Source organism: Mustela nivalis (assembly GCF_964662115.1).
Source record: "Mustela nivalis genome assembly, chromosome: 16".
Lineage (NCBI taxonomy): Eukaryota > Metazoa > Chordata > Mammalia > Carnivora > Mustelidae > Mustela > Mustela nivalis.
This window is the reverse complement of record NC_139035.1, coordinates 54,141,452-54,161,612: the sequence shown is the minus strand read 5'-3', so window position 1 is coordinate 54,161,612 and position 20,161 is coordinate 54,141,452. Positions and strand designations below refer to the sequence as shown.

Sequence of the window (20,161 nt, the reverse complement as noted above, 5' to 3'; positions counted from 1 at the left end):
AACTAGAAGTGTGGCCCACCAAATTTGTGTCTGTGTGCATGCATGAATTATCTTAAGGAAAACAATTGAAAAAATTTTTAATTCTGCATTGAAAAATCCTGGTTGTATAGTCATCATAAGCATCGGTGTTTATGCACTGTGTGTGGAACATTTACAGATCTGTCCATAAGACATCTACCTGTATCTCTGTTTCTATGTAACTGTTTATATCTTTACTTCTGTAGCTACACTTGATAACTGACTTCCGTCCCATAAAATCACAGTCATTCTCAGGGGTCCCACTCCTGTCCTCTGATGGTGTGAAAGCTTCCAGAGTCTTACATAGTTTCTTGGCATTTCGAGTGTGGCCATCTATGACACTTTCCTTCTCTTTACAAAAAAATCACTGTTAAGATATCTCACCCAGATCCAGGAGGTCCCTTCATTGCTTCCGTATCACACTTGGGAAACTGAAATCCTTGCACTGTTTTCTGTGTATATACACCAAGGTCATCTCTTTAACTGGGATCTGTCACCCCCCTGGGACTCTATTTTGGAAACAAGAGGCAGGAGGCCCCTCCTGGTGCTTGTCTTCCATCCTTACTCCATCATTCTGGGAAATCTGAGGTGGTGGAGGCAAGGGGATATGCATTTCTTGGTTTTCCCAACATTATATGTAAACCCTGAGTAGTCTCTCTTCCCCTCAATGACTGTTCAGGAAGTTTCTCTTGCTCTTTCTGCTCCCTAACCAACCAACCACATTCTGTTTTATAGATGGTACCTATTTTATAAACTCTGGATTTATAATTTAATTGAGGGAAATTTAGATGAGAAACTAAATGAGGGAAAAATGGGGGGCAGGGAAGGACAGAAGGAAACAAAATAGGTTAATATAACAGCCATATTGATCTCAGCCCCTGTGGCACTGATATCAAGCATTGTAGGGGTTCAGAGGACAGAGCTATTGCTAAGGGCTCCAACTTTAGACCCCACTCAATCTATGTAGAGAACTGACCAAAACACGGGAGGAGGAAAAGCAAAGATGAGTATAATGAAGAAAGAAATAAGAGAACAAGATAGTTATTACTGAAGAGTGCCAAGGGTCCTGTTGAAATTGGAAAACCTAAAATTCTGGTAGACTCTTTCCGTATGTTCAGCAGTATTTTCCTTTCACATCTCAGAAGTATGGGAAGCATTAGAGAAATGAGATGGTGAGATTTATCCAGAGCTAGGAATCGGGAGAGCATATACTGAAGTTGACTGGGGAGGTGATCGTCTCTAGGGAGCTTGAGAGCACAGCTCTGAAGGGGGTGATCAAAGACCATATCATGGAACATGCAAATGTTGCAAATAGAAAAGGAGAAGCTGCTTAGAGACTAGACTTTGTATGGTGACAAAGGAGAGACTGCATCGATGTGACAAGAGGAAGAGGTGGAAGACTGTCCGTTTGTTGTCGGAGAGGTTAGGTTTTAGATTAAGAATCTTGGAAATAGTTCCAAAGGTGACCAAGTAGTGGGTATAACTGTGCTGAATGTCGAACAGATGAAGCAGAGGTGAAGGACATTACATTTGAGGAAGTTAAAGTGAAGCCGGATTCAGAGATGAGTCATTATTGAGGATGTTGGGGTTGCCAAAAAGGAATTATAATTGAAAAGAAAACGGAGCCAATGCTGAAGTCACTGAGGAAAGGAGAAGTATGACATAGAAGGTATAAGAGGGCATGTATCAACTAGGTCCACAGTTCTCAAATAATGATATTGGTAAATTATGGCTGTCTCCAACTATACATGTCTATACATATATATTATAAAATTTGAAAAGGATATGTAACCAAAAAAAAAAAAATAAGGTTTAAATTTTCTTTATGCCCTCACTCTGAGAAAAACACTGTTGACATTGTGGTGTATCTCTTGTCCATGTATCTTATGAAGGACTCATGTTGGAAAATAATGCTCTGGCATTCAGGCAAACACAGCTTTGCCTTTTTCTTTTTCTTTTTTTTTTTCCAATAGTGAATCTCTTTCATCTCACAACTACAGACTCTTCATTGACCTAACAATTAATTAAATTCTTAGAGATTTTTAGATGTTATTCTATTTCTGAGAAAATGTTGGCAGTCTGGGTAAGGGACATAGAGGTCTCCCTCTGGTCTTACCCATTCATGGGCAACCTATGCTAGGTAGACATTATATCAGTCCTGGAGATATTGTAGAGTACATGAAAGTAAAAAAGAAATATGTCTCCACTCAAGGTGTTTACATCCCCCTGGGAGGAATATAAAGTCAAGAAATAAATAATGTGGCAATTTCTGACATGTTTTGGTAATTATAGTAAGTAACTAAACACGGCAATATGACAGTGAGTGTCTAGGGATGGTGGTAGGCACGCTCTTGGATTATCAAGAGAGAACACCCAGAGGAGGATGAACTTGAAGAATGAAAAAAATTCAGCCAAGTATAAAGAAAGAGAAAACAGATTTCAGTTAGAAGGAATCAGATCTGCAAAGGCCTGAAGGTGTGACATTGTTGAGTTAAAGGAACAGAAATATGTCTAGTGTATAGACGGAATGAGGAGAAGTAGGCAGGTGTTAAGTCAGCTAGTATTTCATTGACCATTATTAGATTTCATTCTAAAAGAAATAGAGGGCCCACAGCAGTGTATTATTCTGGGGAATCAAAAGATCACTCTTCACTAATGATCTTGGTCGTTTCTTCACTGAGAAAATTGAAGCAGTTATAAGATAAATCCCATATACTCCCATGACCCTCCACCCACCAACCAGCATTCAAACCCATGTTGTCTGTCTTCTCTCTCATAACTAAAAAGTATCTGTCCTTGCTTTAAGTCCAAATCCTTCTCTTTCTTACTAGATTCCATTTTTTCGTGTCATTAGGCAAAGCTCCAATAATTCTTTCCTCTTTCATCCTTTACTAATTTTGCCTTCTCTGTTGGGTCATTCCCATCAACATACAAGATAATTTTTATCTCACTGAAATTATCTTTTTAAAATCCCTGGACTTGGGGTACCTGGGTGGCTCAGTGGTTTAAAGCCTCTTCCTTGGGCTTGGGTCATGATCCCAGAGTCCTGAGATCGAGCCCTGCATCGGGCTCTCTGCTTGGCCAAGAGTCTGCTTCCCTTCCCCTCTCTCCACCTGTCTTTCTGCCTACTTGTGATCTCTGTCTCTCAAATAAATAAATAAAATCTTTAAAAACATTAAAAATACAAAAAATAAAATCCCTGGACTCTACTTACCTTCTCTCTGTTGTCTCACTTTCTTACTTTACAATAAAATTTCTTGAAGAAGTTTTTTTAATATTCACTATCTCTGATTCTTCTATATATTATTCTCATATAGCTATATATAGAATATATATATGAACATGTATATATATTCACTATCTCTTATTCTCTCACAAACTCACTTGAGTCAGGCTTTGACACCCATAACTTCACTGAAACTTCATTGCACAAATACAATGACTGCTGTATTGTTAAACACTGGTCGGTCTGTAGTCCTCTTCTTATTTGACTTATCACCTTTACATTTGATTTATTTGGCTTCCAGATACTATAATCTTCTTGTTTTTCTCATATCTTACTGGTTGCTCTTTCTTTGTTTTGTTTTGATTTGATTTGGTTTCTTTAGTTGATTTGTGCTTTGCTCCCAGAAAAAGGAAAATCTACCAAAACATTTGAATCCCTTTACCTTTTCTCTTTTCTATCAGCACTTGCTCTATTAGTGTTCCATCCACTTTAAATATAATATATATGATGATATCTCAAATTATATCCCAGTCCAGTACTTTTTCCTGAAATTTGAAATTAATATTCAAATTTCATAATTGACATCTCCATTTGTTTGTCTAGTTAATGTCTCAAACTTGCCATGTCTAAAACATGAATTCTTTATCTTCCTCTTCAATACTTGTTTTTTTCAACCAAATTAATGGTTACTTCTTTCTTGCCTTTGCTTAGGCCAAACCTTGGAGTCAGCTTTGATTCCTTTCTCTCTCTATCATACTCTATCTACAGTGCACTGATGAATCCTATAGTTTTGCCCTTAAAACATATCCAGAGATCCTTTTGAGTGATTTCAGCAAAATGGCAGAATAGGGACTTCTTGGTTTGTTCCACTAATCCCCCAACACCAGACCCTTGCCCAGAAACATCAATTTGAACAACTATTCACACATAAAATTATCTTCACAAGAGCCAAAATTTCCAAATAAGGGATTATAACATTTGGTAAAGCACAGAAATAAGAAAAGATACATTAAGGAGAGTAGAAAAGATAAATTCACAGCACTTGCATTTATCCCTACCCCAAATCCAGGCAGCCCAGCACAGACCAAGACTCTCCCCATAGGAGAAGGAGAATAAAGTGAGCACCTAGTTCACGACCCCAGAGCTGGCCTGTAGAGCACTAGACTGAGTCTTAGGCTGACTCCCTGTATGGAGCCATCATACTACTTGATTTCAAAATATATTACAAAGCTGTGGTATTCAAAACAGGATGCTATTGGCAAAAAAAAAACCAGACATATATATCAGTGGAACAGAAGACAGAGCCCAGAAATAAACCATGCATATATGGCCAACTAATGTACAAAAGGGAGCCCAGGATATACAATGAAAAAGGACTATGTCTTCAATGCATGGTGTTGGGAAAACTGGACAGCCACATGCAAAAGAATGGAACTGGACCACCATCTTACCCTACTCACAAAAATTAACTCAGTGCACTCGAGACTTGAATGCAAGACCTGAAACCATAAAACTCCTAGAAGAAGTCATAAGTAATAAGCTACAAGACAGAGGTCTTGGTGATGATTTTTTGGATCTAACACCAAAAGCAAAGACAACAAAAGCAAAAATCAATAAGTGAAACTACGTCAAACTCAAAAGCTCTGCACAGAGAAAGATCAAATTGAAAATGCAACCTACTGAATGGGAGAAAGTACTTGCAAATAATATGTCTGATAAGGAGCTAATATCCAAATTGTATATGGTTTCACTTATTTGTGGAGCATAACAAATAGCATGGAGGATAAGGGGAGTTAGAGAGGAGAAGGGAGTTGAGGGAAATTGGAAGGGGAGGTGAACCATGAGGGACTATGGACTCTGAAAAACAATCTGAGGGTTTTGAAGGGGCAGGAGGTGGTAGGTTGGGGGAACCAGGTGGTGGGTATTGGAGAGGGCATGGATTGCATGGAGCACTGGGTGTGGTGCAAAAAACAATGAATATTGTTACGCTGAAAATAAATTTTAAAAAATTTTAAAAATTTTTAAAAACTCATGCTACTCAATAATAAAACAAACAAATTAAAAAATCCAGTCCAATTAAAAAATGGATAGAAGATCTCAGTAGGTATTTTTCAAATAGAGACATATAGATGGCTAACAGGTACATGAAAATGTGCTCAACATGACTAAGCATCAGGAAATGCAAATCTAAGGGATTTGCAAAGACCCTCACATCTGTTAGAACAGCTATCATCAAAAAGGCAAAAAATGACAAGTGTTGGTAAGGAGGTGGAGAAAAAGGAACTCCTGTATGTTGTAGCTAAGAATGTAAATTGAACGTAGCCACTATGGAAAACAGCATGGAGTTCCTCAAAAAATTAAAACTATGGGCACCTGGGTGGCTCAGTGGATTAAAACCTCTGTCTTCATTTTTCTGCATGTGGCTGTCCAATTTTCCCAGCACCATTTATTGAAGAGGCTGTCTTTTTTCCATTGGACATTCTTTCCTGCTTTGTCGAAGATTAGTTGACTGTAGAGTTGAGGGTCTATTTCTGGGCTCTCTATTCTGTTCCATTGATCTATGTGTCTGTTTTTGTGCCAGTACCATGCTGTCTTGATGATGGCAGCTTTGTAATAGAGCTTGAAGTCCGGAATTGTGATGCCACCAACGTTGGCTTTCTTTTTCAATATCCCTTTGGCTATTCGAGGTCTTTTCTGGTTCCATATAAATTTTAGAATTATTTGTTCCATTTCTTTGAAAAAGATGGATGGTACTTTGATAGGAATTGCATTAAATGTGTAGATTGCTTTAGGTAGCATAGACATTTTCATAATATTTATTCTTCCAATCCAGGAGCATGGAACATTTTTCCATTTCTTTGTGTCTTCCTCAATTTCTTTCATGAGTACTTTATAGTTTTCTGAGTATAGATTCTGTGTCTCTTTGGTTAGGTTTATTCCTAGGTATCTTATGGTTTTGGATGCAATTGTAAATGGGATTGACTCCTTAATATCTCTTTCTTCTGTCTTGCTGTTGGTGTAGAGAAATGCAACTGATTTCTGTGCATTGATTTTATATCCTGACACTTTACTGAATTCCTGTATAAGTTCTAGCAGTTTTGGAGTGGAGTCTTTTGGGTTTTCCACATATAGTATCATATCATCTGCGAAGAGTGATAATTTGACTTCTTCTTTGCCGATTTGGATGCCTTTAATTTCCTTTTGTTGTCTGAATGCTGAGGCTAGGACCTCTAGTACTATGTTGAATAGCAGTGGTGATAATGGACATCCCTGCCGTGTTCCTGACCTTAGCGGAAAAGCTTTCAGTTTTTCTCCATTGAGAATGATATTTGCGGTGGGTTTTTCATAGATGGCTTTGATGATATTGAGGTATATGCCCTCTATCCCTACACTTTGAAGAGTTTGGGACCATTTCCTTACACCACACACAAAAATAGACTCAGAATGGATGAAGGACCTCAATGTGCGAAAGGAATCCATCAAAATCCTTGAGGAGAACACAGGCAGCAACCTCTTCGACCTCAGCCGCAGCAACATCTTCCTAGGAACAACGCCAAAGGCAAGGGAAGCAAGGGCAAAAATGAACTATTGGGATTTCATCAAGATCAAAAGCTTTTGCACAGCAAAGGAAACAGTTAACAAAATCAAAAGACAACTGACAGAATGGGAGAAGATATTTGCAAACGACATATCAGATAAGGGACTAGTGTCCAGAATCTATAAAGAACTTAGCAAACTCAACACCCAAAGAACAAATAATCCAATCAAGAAATGGGCAGAGGACATGAACAGACATTTCTGCAAAAAAGACATCCAGATGGCCAACAGACACATGAAAAAGTGCTCCATATCACTCGGCATCAGGGAAATACAAATCAAAACCACAATGAGATATCACCTCACACCAGTCAGAATGGCTAAAATCAACAAGTCAGGAAATGACAGATGCTGGCGAGGATGCGGAGAAAGGGGAACCCTCCTACTCTGTTGGTGGGAATGCAAGCTGGTGCAGCCACTCTGGAAAACAGCATGGAGGTTCCTCAAAATGTTGAAAATAGAACTGCCCTATGACCCAGCAATTGCACTATTGGGTATTTACCTTAAAGATACAAACGTAGTGATCCAAAGGGGCACGTGCACCCGAATGTTTATAGCAGCAATGTCCGCAATAGCCAAACTATGGAAAGAACCTAGATGTCCATCAACAGATGAATGGATCAAGAAGATGTGGTATATATACACAATGGAATACTATGCAGCCATCAAAGGAAATGAAATCTTGCCATTTGCGACAACATGGATGGAACTAGAGCGTATCATGCTTAGCGAAATAAGTCAAGCAGAGAAAGACAATTATCATATGATCTCCCTGATATGAGGAAGTGGTGATGCAACATGGGTGCTTAAGTGGGTAGGAGAAGAATAAATGAAACAAGATGGAAAAAAAAAACAAAAACAAAAAAACAAGATGGGATTGGGAGGGAGACAAACCATAAGTGACTCTTAATCTCACAAAACAAACTGAGGGTTGCTGGGGGGAGGGGGTTTGGGAGAAGGGGGTGGGATTATGGACATTGGGGAGGGTATGTGCTTTGGTGAGTGCTGTGAAGTGTGTAAACCTGGTGATTCACAGACCTGTACCCCTGGAGATAAAAATATATGTTTATAAAAAATAAAAAATTAAAAGAAAAAAAAAAAAAAACCTCTGTCTTCAGTTCGGGTAATGGTCCCAGGATCCTGGGATCAAGTCCCACGTCAGGCTTTCTGCTCAGCAGGGAGCCTGCTTCCTCCTCTCTCTCTGCCTGTCTCTCTGTCTTCTTGCGATCTCTGTCTGCCAAATAAATAAACAAAATCTTTTTTTTTTAAGATTTTATTTATTTACTTGAGAGAGAAACAGTGAGAGAGAGCATGAACGAGGAGAAGGTCAGAGAGAGAAGCAGACTCCCTATGGAGCTGGGAATCCGATGCGGGACTCGATCCCGGGACTCCAGAATCATGACCTGAGCCGAAGGCAGTCGTCCAACCAACTGAGCCACCCAGGCATCCCTAAATAAACAAAATCTTAAAAAAAAATTAAAACTAGAACTAAAATATGATCCAGCAATCCCACTTCTGGGTATTTACCCAAAGGAAATGAATACACGAACTCAACAAGATGTAAGTACACTCATGTTCACTGCAGTATTATATATAATATCCAAGACATGGAGCCAACTGAAGTATCCACTGAGGGATGAAGGAGAGAGAAAATGTGGGATGTATGTACAATGGAAGATTATAATATAACGAAGTCTTGTCACTTGCAACAAGGATGGACCTGGAGGATATTACACTAAATATAAGAAGTCATATAGAGAAAGACAAATACCATATTACCTCACTTGTATGTTGAATTTAAGCATAAAATAGCTTAAAGACTTGAATACACACTGCACACACACATGTACACACACATACACACCCAACCAGGAATGATATTCGGTCATGTAATGAGGAATTCCTGCCCTTTGAGACAATATGGATAGGTCTGCTAGGTGAAGTAAGTGAGACAGAAAAAGACAGACACTACATGTTTTCACTTATATGTGGAATATAAAAGTCTAACCCATAGAACTAGGGAGCAGCATCATGGTTGCCAAGGGATTGAGGCCAGAGGACCTCTCCCTAGGGAGAGGAATAGGGAGGTGTCAGTCCAAGAGTACAGACTTCAGCTCTAAGGTGATAAACTCAAATGATCTAAGGTGTATCATGTTCAACACAGTTAACAATACTGTGTTTATGCGTTCTCACCACAAAAAAAAAAAAAAAAAAGTAATTATATGAAGGGTATAGAAATGCTAACTAAACTTACTGTGGTAATCATTTTACAACACATATGGATATCAAATAATCACAATGTACATCTTAATCTTATATATGTTATACATTAATACCTTATAAATCTGGGAGAAAAAACTATATTCAGAATCTGACCATTTCTGACTTATGACAAGCTTCCACTTACTTGATTACCACAGTAGCCCCTGAAGTGAGATTTATGCTTACGCTTATGCTCATGCTCGTTGTAGTCTACATGCTCCAGCAGCCAGGGCGATAGTCCTGATATCCATCTGGTCATACAACAGTTCTGTTCAAAGCCCTCCCACGCGTTCCTCGCAGCATCTCAGATTAAGAGCCCAAATCTGTGCAAAGCCCTACAAGGTTCACACGATCTAGTCCCTCATGAAATCTCTGATGTCATCTTTTCTTTCTGCCTTATTTGCTTGGCTCCAGCCACACTGGCCACCTTGCTAGCCATACCACGCGTGTTCCTCCTTCCAAGACTTTGCTCTGTCTGTTACCTCTCCTGGAATGGCCCTGCCATAGTATCCCAGACTTGCTCTCACGCATTCCAGATCTTTGCTCAATGTGTCACTTTCCTGCCAAAGACTCCCCTGACTCTTGCCTTTTAAAATTACCCAGCACAGGGCGCCTGGGCAGCTCAGTGGGTTAAAGCCTCTGCCTTCGGCTCAGGTCATGGTCCCAGGGTCCTGGGATGGAGCTCAGCGTCAGGCTCTCTGTTCTGCAGGGAGCCTGCTTCCCTCTCTCTTTCTGCTTGCTTCTCTGCCTACTTGTGATCTCTGTCAAATAAATAAATAAACTCTTTAAAAATAAATAAATAAATAAATAAATAGATAGATAAATAAATAAATGAATAAAATTTCCCGGCACTCCTGATTCTTCTGTTCTATGTTTTCTGTAGCACTTTCCAATCATACACCTCTAACGTTCTTAAACCCTGTTGGATGCTTCAGTTAAAACCATGCTGTCTCCTATCTTCCTCACCGGTAACACCTTAGATGGTCTTCTTCATCCTGGTCTCCCCCACTCCCCAGCTGGCATAGACATACAAGTTTCCCAATCCATGGAGGAGGATACTTTGTCACAGGAGAGACTGGGTATCGATGGTAACGATGGAGCTAATTGCTACAGGAGGCTATTGTTCATCCCTGGTGAGTTCGAGTCAGGTGATCAAGGTCACTTTCAAGGTATGGAGGTAGAGTGAGAAAGGGAGTGGGGTATTCTGTACTAAGGAGATACTACAAGGTGATGATAGATAATGATGCAGTCTGACCTCACCAGCCTGAGAATGGTAACTAAGTATTAACTAAGATAACTAAGAATTAACTAATGATTTTTACATGTGCAAGTCAGTCCCAGCAAACACAGACAAACAATCATCAGCCCACCTTTGGATGGTATGACTTCCTCACCACCTACAAACTGGGTAGCCAAACCCCTACCTCAAAAAGCTAGAACGTAAGGAAGCAAGAAAAACTACCCCACCACAGAGTCTGTGGGCCTAAGAACACTGCAGCACTTGGTCTCATTTGCAGCTGACCAAGACGATCCGAAATCTCCAAAAGAGAGGCTCATGCGAAATATTACAAAGTCACTTGGAATCCACCCCATGGAATACAATTTCGGCAGAGGCATGTTCTTTTACAAAACTTAGAGATACTCTAATGTTCACATACTACAGCTTTCTCCTAATTGTATGGACTTACCCATCAGGGATTCCTGCTTTACTCTGGGTTCTGCGTCCTCCTTGATTTTGCTTCTGAAACCAGACTCAGGAACAAAAATCCCTAGCTTTCCCTGCCTTGGGAACGCAAGGAATTCAGACAGATAACAGAGGAGAAGCTGCCTGGTCACCAAGTTCCTGCGAATCAAAAGGAGAACGTGAAGAGAAGAGGGAGCAGAAGATAATGTGTTAGCGTGTTAATCCGTTATAATTTTGGCCAGAATTGGACCTGCTAGTAGGAGCTGTTCTTTGCTTGAAATTTTCCTACAGCAAATAGTAGTTTCCACTCATTGTAGCACATGAGACCACTGTTCTCGCGATTTTTAACTTGGCAAGTTTCAAAGAACGTTGGTCCAAATGAAGGTCCGCCAGGTCTGTCTGACTTGCTCACGCGCGGTGCAGCTGCTCCTGTCGTGTCTCCGGCAGTCCTGGGCAATACCGATGCTGTACCCCCTCACCCCCAGCTTCAACGTGTCCTTGTAACACATCTTCTGAGCACATCGCTGGAGGGTGCCCACCTCAGCCCGTACCACTGAATACCAGTAGGATAAAATTCTAACAATTAACAAAGCTGAATCCAAAGCATTATGAGTCTCTTCTTGATGACCAACCACTCTTTTGGTCTAGAATAACTATATTTAGCATAAAATTATTTGCCGTTTTTCTGATGATCTACATGTTTAACCAACTGACTATACTTTGCACGAATATCAAAGTGTCCTTTTCTAATTTAGTTCTGCTATCAGTGTAATGCAAAAGCTATTTCTCTAAATTAGGTTGTATTTTATTAGTCTTTTAAATATGGAATTGTAATGGTTCAACGTGAATGAGATTTAAAAATATGTGTCACTTAAATTGTGAGCAACTTATTTCAAAAATATTCCAGAAAATAAGAATTTCTTCTAGTAGTATAAAAGTATGACTAATATTTAAATCTTGGTAAAGCTGACTGCACTTTGCTTAGATTCATCAATAAAATAATTATTGAGTGCCTTTGTAACTGAAGTGCTCAGGGTATTTCAGAACTGAATTGGTGAATCACAGATTAGTTTATTCTAATACAAGGAAAGGTGATATCCATTATAAAGGCAGACAGGTAGAAGGTACTGGGAGGTTCATGGGAGGGGGAGAGATCAGTACTGGAGGAGTATTATCCCACTCTCCCAGTCATTGGTCAAACCCAGCTCAACTGAATCTTGATTATCTCACTCATTAGTTCCTTTTTCATTTGTTCAAACACATATTCAGAACCTACAATGTACCAGGCACTGTGCTAGATACTGAGGATGAAAAATGAATCCTTCCCTCACCATGTTCAGTTTGATGGATCAGATAGTCACGTAAACAAATGATTATGACAGGATATAATGCCTTGCACAGGGTGTGTGCAAATCTGTGGGAGCCAAATCCAAGGAGAGGATAATAGCTCCACCTTGTGCCAGGGGTCACGGCAGGATGTGTTAGGAGAAAGAAAGGGGCTTTTGCACTGAGCTGGACAACTTGAAGGTCACAGTTGGTCAGGGGGACAGGAGAAAGGAGTTAGGCATTGTTACAAGTTATGTATTTGCATGTCAAAAGCAACTCCTCTTGTCTTCAAATATGCCTTAAAAATCATTTAAATGTCTCATTTTTTTTTCATTTTATTTCTTTTCAGTCTTCCAGAATTCATTGTTTATGCACCACACCCAGCGCTCCATGCAATACGTGCCCTCCATAATACCAACCACCAGGCTCACCCAACCCCCTCCCCCTGTCCCCTCCGAAACCCTCAGTTTGTTTCTCAGAGTCCATGTTTATTTTTTAACCGAGTGGTTGAAGTAGCTCTAAACTCAGAAAGCGATTTACCTGGTCATAGGCATTCAAGAGGACAGTCAAATTGTTAAAATGAAAAAGTTAAAGCAAGAGTCTGACCTACACCTGTCTATTTAAAAATAACCATAGCATAGTTAACGGATAAAACAGCCTATATCTTATTGCTATTGATTTTTAAGGCTATTGATTCTTGTTTTAAGCTTTACTTTAGCAGTTCTAAGAAGTGAGGATGTAGAGGAGGAGTGGGACCACTTGAATAAAAAATAGGTTGGTAAATAAATTCTTTTTTTTCCCCTCCAACCTCTAGATTTACCAGTATTTACACCCCACCGGTTTGTCCTCAGTGCCTGCACTTGTGTGGGATGTACAAACAGTTCCCTGGTCATACTGTACACGGCACAGCGGCCACCAGAGCACGTGGATTCCCCACTTCTGACCGTCCTGGATTCCAGAACCATACATGTGCAGTAAGTAGAAATGTTGTCTCTGTCACACACTGGTTTATGCAAGAATCCCAGTGAGCTCAATCAAGGGAAGGGTTTGTGACATAAAATTAATTTTATTGTGATGAAATGCATAGAAGTGATTAGTTCAGTGGTTCTGGGAACCTTTGATTATCACTTGCCAACTTAATTTCCATTTCGTCTCTATGCAATCAGGCTGAGCTATGTACGTACACAGAGTCTGTGCAAACTTCAATAAAGGGGAACTGACCACTGACAGGACTGCCTAGGGCTTTTTGTAGGAGAGTGTCATCCGTGATGAGTTGGAATTAGAGTCCAAATATATATTTCCTTTTTGAGTACAAGCTAGGACCTTTTTGTCCCCCTCCGGTTGAAGTCAGAAGGGAATTTTCACATAGCGGCATGTTCAGGTTACTTTTTATATGAAGTGATTCTGATCCATTTCCCAATCTCCAAGGTGCAAGGTGTACCGTCATAAAGAATCGGAACTTAAAAGCCTCTCCTGCAACAATTCCTACTCATTTGCATTCATCTCTGTTGGTCTCAGTTTTCCCACCTGGAAGAGAAGGGTTTGGGCTGAGTAAATTAGGATATTCATGCAAACTGGGAAACATTATGTTTCGTACCCCATCGTTCTGGGTCTGAGCTGTCCTCCTGGCTTTCAGAGCTGCCCTAAGCTGAGCCCGCATTACTTACACAAAAGATCTCCCACTACTCTAAGGATCTTTCAGCTAACCAATTTCTGTCTATTTTACGAACTGTCCGGCTCATGTTCCCTGACATGATGTAAGCCGTATGTGGAACATCTCTACTTTTCCTTCTGCCTACTGTATCCCATCCATCAAGTAGACAGTCTTCCGTGTCTAGGTAGTGTGTCACCTTATCCATGACGTTTGATTTGACTACTTCAGCACTGCAGTCCTCGGCTTCTCTGTATTCTGGGGTGGCATGTTAATTCGACACTAGATGGCTGCATTTTTTCAGGACAATTATGTTATTTCTCTGTCTCTATCTCCCGTTTCTCATAAATTCTCAAATGTCCTACTTCTCTCAATTCTTATCCTACGGCTTAAGTTCAAAACTAAATACTCACACATTTTTTATACTATTAGCTAATTAAAATTATAAGTAATGAAAACGGGCACTATGTCATATTTTCTTCAGATCATTCAGGAGAGACGTTTAATAACTACTTGGTTTTTTTTAACATTCAGTGTGTGTGTGTGTGTGTTGAGTGGCATAAATCCAAGTTCATATGCATCCTTTAAAATTCTTGTACATTTCAGATTTGACTTGAAGGAATGATGGATAGTCATGCTATGTTTTTCCATTCCCAGGTGGAAACAACCAAGAAATGTACATGGGATTCTGCAGCGCTATATATTATATATTTCAAATCACACACATGATTTTGCAGTTTGGGATGTCATCTATAACAGCTCTGAACTTTTTCAGGATCACCTGCTAGAATACTTGTCCCCTGGTAATAAATATCTCATCAAGCTGGGAGTAAGTTCACTTCACTTCTGTCACTTTCTCTTCCCTTCTCTTCTGCTTCTCTCTTCCTTTGTCCCATCTTCTCTTACTCGTTCACTTAAAAACAAAAACAAAAACAAAAACCTAAAACGCGATATTGCTATTGAGACTGAAAACTAACCTCACATCATAAATGGGAATGTAATCTAATACCTACATATTTATTTTGTATTACACAAAATGATGGCATAACAGTCCGAGTCAGTCGATTTTTTCCCCCATATCTAATTTGGGATTATCAGAAATTATTTCTTCTTTGTTATTTCTAGAATGTCATAATTGGTAAGGGCTTTTTCTAAAATGCTTGAATTAATAAGGTTACTTCCTTATGGAGCTTATATTCATTTGGAAAACAATGTTCGGTATGAAAATTTGAGTCATGTATTTTAAAATGAAGGTTTAAATGACCCCCAAATATTCTAGATTGTTATTATAGTCTGGTTTACATTACACTTCTATCTCAAAAGAACAGTCACTTAATAAAACCCTAGAATCAACATACTTTAGAGGTCTTTAGACAGACAATAGCATTTTTTAATGCAAAATAGCACTTTTATACAAAGGTCTTTTAAAAGACCTTGATATTACTGTGGAATTTATACTCAGTGGTTCCTTTTGTTTTTTGATGAAATATAATCTTTTTTAAGTTTAATAGCACATCTGAAAATAACTGAATATAAACATGAGATTGTCCCTATTTGTTTTAAACACACTCTTCATTTTATAGCAATACCTATATAAGGATATTTGCTTTGATAAATGCCATAGAAAATATTCTGCTCTTGATTATGAATAAATTTACATTTATGTAGACACTGTGTATGCATTCATTTTACTTAACATGCTCTTGAATGCTCTAAATATTATACCACGAGAAAATAAACTACATTCAACTATTGCTAACTGTCTGACCTGACATCCCAAAACAAGGGCAATCAGGCAATGTTAAAAATCCTATTCAGAACTGACTCCGTGTGCCTAGGTGTTCAGCACGCAGATGGGCTTTTGAAGCAGCATCTTTGATTACTTAGTTTTATTACTCAAGATGTAAGAAGGGTATTACTTTGGTTTTCAAAAACTAATACAGAAATCCACACTATTTTCAAAACAGTGGTAATATCAAAATTCAGAAAACACTCTATTCCTTAGAAGCAACCAAAATTAAACAGAAATTTTTGTACTCTTGGTTTTTATCAGGAGGCAAATGTCATGAAACAAAGTTATACTCCCCAGGCAATTTTTAGGATATGCTGTGCAATCAGTGTAAATCCATCCCAATCTCCTATGTTTTACACATCTGCGGTATCTTGAAAAATAAATACCGCTATTGGGAGGCTACTCTCTCGTGTTTCAATTCAGATTTTGCTATCAACTGTGTAACCAAAGGCAAATTCACTTAATTGCACTGATTTTTATGTTCTTTAAGACTAAAATCAGGGCTTTGAACTAGATGATTTTTAATGTCTCTTTGAGCCCTAAAATTACATTACACTAAATCATTTTGTGATCTCAAGCAATATTCTATGGAGTCAAATGAGATCTGTCAGCCCCAGAGTAATGTTGATGCAGGATGTCATATAGATGTGGAAGTCTTTGCCCTAACTCTTGTTAGGGAAATAAATTTGCTCACATTATTTTTGATTTCACTGTATTTAGTAGTAGAGGAAATACACTAATATATTTCAGGAAGTAGTCAACTAAAAAGTTTTTTTTTTTTTTTAATCTAATTCTATAACCGGTAAATTAAGTGAACCAGAACATTTTAGGTTCATCTTGGTTAATTGAAGGATTATTATATATTTCACAGTCTCGACATAATAACTAGCTTTCAAGGTCATTAGATTAGTAGATGGAGATTAGGTTCTCAGCCAAGTGCAGTTGCCTTTATAGATAGTCTTAGTGTATTGAAAGTTCTAGAAAATAAAACATATAGATGGCCAAGCCCTTAAGAATAGAAGAAAATACATGAGGATTCAAGCCACTGTGATTTACTCTAGACTCAGAGACAGTATGTTACTTCAAGTAGCTTCATTAATTTTTCCTGTTGACTTGGCTATACACTCCTGAAAGGTAGAGACAGTCTCTTTCAAAATTCTATCTTTTGAGTCAAGCACAGTGCCTGGTAGGAACTAGAAACTCAGCAAACAATTCTTGAATGAATGGATGAATGAGTAAATGAACACTAAGTATATGTATTTCATAAAGAATCTGAAACTTTTGATATGAATTAAATGATTTGCTGTAGGTTGTCAGAGTCGGGGACTGTGTGGATCCAAGCATATGCTTTTTCTACTGGAAGAAACAGCAAAATGTGTCCATACACTCCACAAATGGTATTGTAGAGTATGGTAGCTCTGAATAAAGATAATGAGTCAGCAATTAAATAAAGATAGTGAGTCAGCAATTAAATAAAGAAGCTAGTAATACAGACTATAACAAGATACATTCGGCTTGATAATTTTCATATAGTCGCTAGACATTTGCCTCCTGATGAATGTTAAGGGTTAAATATCTTTGCTGGGGGCGCCTGGATGACTCAGGAGTTAAGCTTCTGCCTTCTGCTCAGGTCATGATCTCAGGGTCCTGGGATCCAGTCCTGCATAGGGCTCTCAGCTCAACAGGGAGCCTGCTTCCCCACCCCCTCTCTCTCTTTCTGCCTGCCTCTCTGCCTACTTGTGATCTCCGTCTGTCAAATAAATAAATAAAATCTTTAAAATAAATAAATAAATAAATATATATCTTTCCTGGAAAGATTCTTAGAACTGATGAGCTTAATTTTTCAAAAGATCAGTTATAGATTCCATGGCCTTGTTCCTTCTCTTCATACTTTAGGGTTTGCTGCATTCTTAATATCCTCGGAGCCTACTCTGAAAACCCACCATTGAAAAGAGGATGGGAGCTTTGGATGTTCCTAACAGACATCATTTCAAAATAATTGATACATATTGATTGATTACTCATTTCTTTATACCAAAATTCAATCCCCTATTTGATTAGAAGTTAGTGGACATTTCAGGGTGGTAGTATGACTTTGTCATTTAACAAAAATGGCTATAACTGAGGAAAGCTATAGGAGATGGATTGAAATGCCTCGTTGTAAAGGCTCAGAGGCTTTCATAAAGCTTGCCATTTCATAAAGGCGTCTTTAATCAATCCCACTATTTTGTTTCGTTTTTCTAAATCAGAATTTTAATCAGCATTCAGTTGTATTGCATGCAGTGGCCTCCAGTGCTGGTGGGTCAAACAAGGTACCGATTGGTCTGATGTCATCTAGATGATACCAGTTAGCTTCGACCAATCGGAAGCAACTTTAAGAGCATTTTTCCCCCTTATTTAAGGAACTGCTCACTTAGCACCTCTAAATTCATGCAAAAAGAATGTGGAAAAAACCAAAAACAAAATATTTTGCAGGTAATTCTCTTATTTCAGCAGCCTCTCTATAAATTCTGTTTTATTTGCAAGAAAATTCTCTTGTAAACTCCTTGGGTTCTTAGAAGTCCCCTTTGTCAAATTATGCGTTCATGGATTTAGATGACATAGCCCATAACCCAAAGATCAATTCTTCCAAACCAGAGGATGTCTTTATTTATCCCAAATGGCATCCCAAAATTTTCAAATCAAAGTAAATTTCAATTAACATTTTATTTTCAAATATATATAATTATATGTCTTATAATATTTCTTTGGGAAGAGTTAGCTAGGGACAAGTAAGCTAGGGACATAAGTAAGAAAAATAATAGTAACAAGTAGACTATCTGAATTAAATCTTAGTGTGTTGTGGATTTAACAGTAAGATGTTCCAACATTTTTCCCCTCCTAAGGAAAAAAAATCTAGGAACTGGAAGTGGATAGATTTCTGTCTCTCTGAGGACTGAAAAGAATGCTCTTTCTATCACTTCCCTTTGATAATTCAGCTGTCCCACTTGGGCTCTCTTCCTGCCATGTTTTCTAGCGGACTTTTAGTATGTTTGAAATGTCTTTTTTTTTTTTTTTTTTTAATGTTCTAGTAGTTATTTCTTGGGCTAACAATGACATGTCCTAGAGCTTTGAGTCATGGTTTGGTCACAAGTTCAATTGATTCCTCTTTATTTGCAAAGATTCTGTTCTCAGGAAGGGGATAGTTTATCTCTTCCATATATATGCACATGCTGCAGCTGAGAATTAGAGGGAATCCACAGAGGTTAATTAGGTCCCAATCTTAATGCAATTTCATGCCCAAGCCACAGTTTAACCCACCAGAAACTTGCTTACGCTGATGAGAAATTATCCTGTATAGGCTACTGCTGTATTCTTACAAGGGAACATGAGATTGAATTCCATGTCAACTGACCATTTAATATTTATACTTTGAATACTTAGAATAAAGAATTTGCAACAATTTGTTAAATGGTATACTGCAACGTAAGAAAAATATCTTTAATAATAAGTCAACTCTCTCTTATTTATAGGGAAAAGAGTTTCAACTGTGTTAATTATCATAAGGTTATTCCCTTAATATCAAGCTGAAAAGCAGGAGACAGGCCCAAAGAAATAAAAAGGTGTTTTAATTTTTTATGCTAGCAAGATCTACCTTCCCTGAAAATGAACTGAATGCCTATCTGCTTTTTACATTGTCCTAGGATTTTGCTTCATTTTCTTAATCTGTTTTCAGTAAATTCTAGTGCTTTTTGAAATATTTTAAAAATTTGTGTGCATGACAACTGGAACCTAAAGAGATACTGAAAAAGGTTAAGTGTAGTTTTCAAATATCTGTGTTGTATAAAGATATGATGGCTAATATTTGCTAGCAAATATGGTCTGGAAAACCCATGTGTGTCTGTCTCTGCTTCCTGGAGAAATGTTTATCCAATAAACAAAGCAAAGATATTTTCCTAATACACTTAAAACATTTATTTTGGAATTACTTGTAGTTAATTATGAGAGTGCACACAGAAGTTTCCAGGTATTTTTTAAGAATTTTTTTTTTTTTAATATTTTATGTATTTGAGAGCAGGGGAAGGGGGAGAGAGAGTGTGTGTGCCCGTGATCAGGAGGAGGAGCAGAGGGAGGAGCAGAGGGAGAGGGACAAGCAGACTCCATGTTGAGTCCAGAGCTTGGCCTAGAGCTCGGAGCTCAATGCCTTGACCCTGAGATCATGACTTTAGCTGAAATCAAGAGTCAGATGCTGAATCAAATGAGCGCCCCCAGGGAGACCACCCCTTGGTATCTTTGACATCCATGTTTTCTTTTTTTTTTTTTTTTAAAGATTTTATTTATTTATTGACAGAGAGAAATCACAAGTAGATGGAGAGGCAGGCAGAGAGAGAGAGAGGGAAGCAGGCTCCCTGCTGAGCAGAGAGCCCGATGTGGGACCCGATCCCAGAACCCTGAGATCATGACCTGAGCCGAAGGCAGCGGCTTAACCCACTGAGCCACCCAGGCGCCCTTTTTTTTTTTTTTTTTTTTTAAGATTTTATTTATTTATTTGTCAGAGAGAGAGCGAGCAGAACATCCATGTTTTCATTTACGGCATTAGTAATACCTTATTAGGGAATGGGAAGA

General features: G+C 38.5%; 1 protein-coding gene across 1 annotated transcript in view; it reads left to right on the top strand.

The window, feature by feature from the left end:
• The window catches only part of USH2A (usherin), a gene marked incomplete at its 5' end in the record, with an annotated part of 618,561 nt that overhangs the window by 268,577 nt on the left and 329,823 nt on the right, over window positions 1-20,161 (top strand). The window contains 2 exons of the mRNA XM_082703057.1: window positions 12,928-13,087; window positions 14,422-14,593. Coding sequence (XP_082559183.1) covers window positions 12,928-13,087; window positions 14,422-14,593 — 332 coding nt within the window. The remainder of the gene's footprint in view (window positions 1-12,927; window positions 13,088-14,421; window positions 14,594-20,161) is intronic.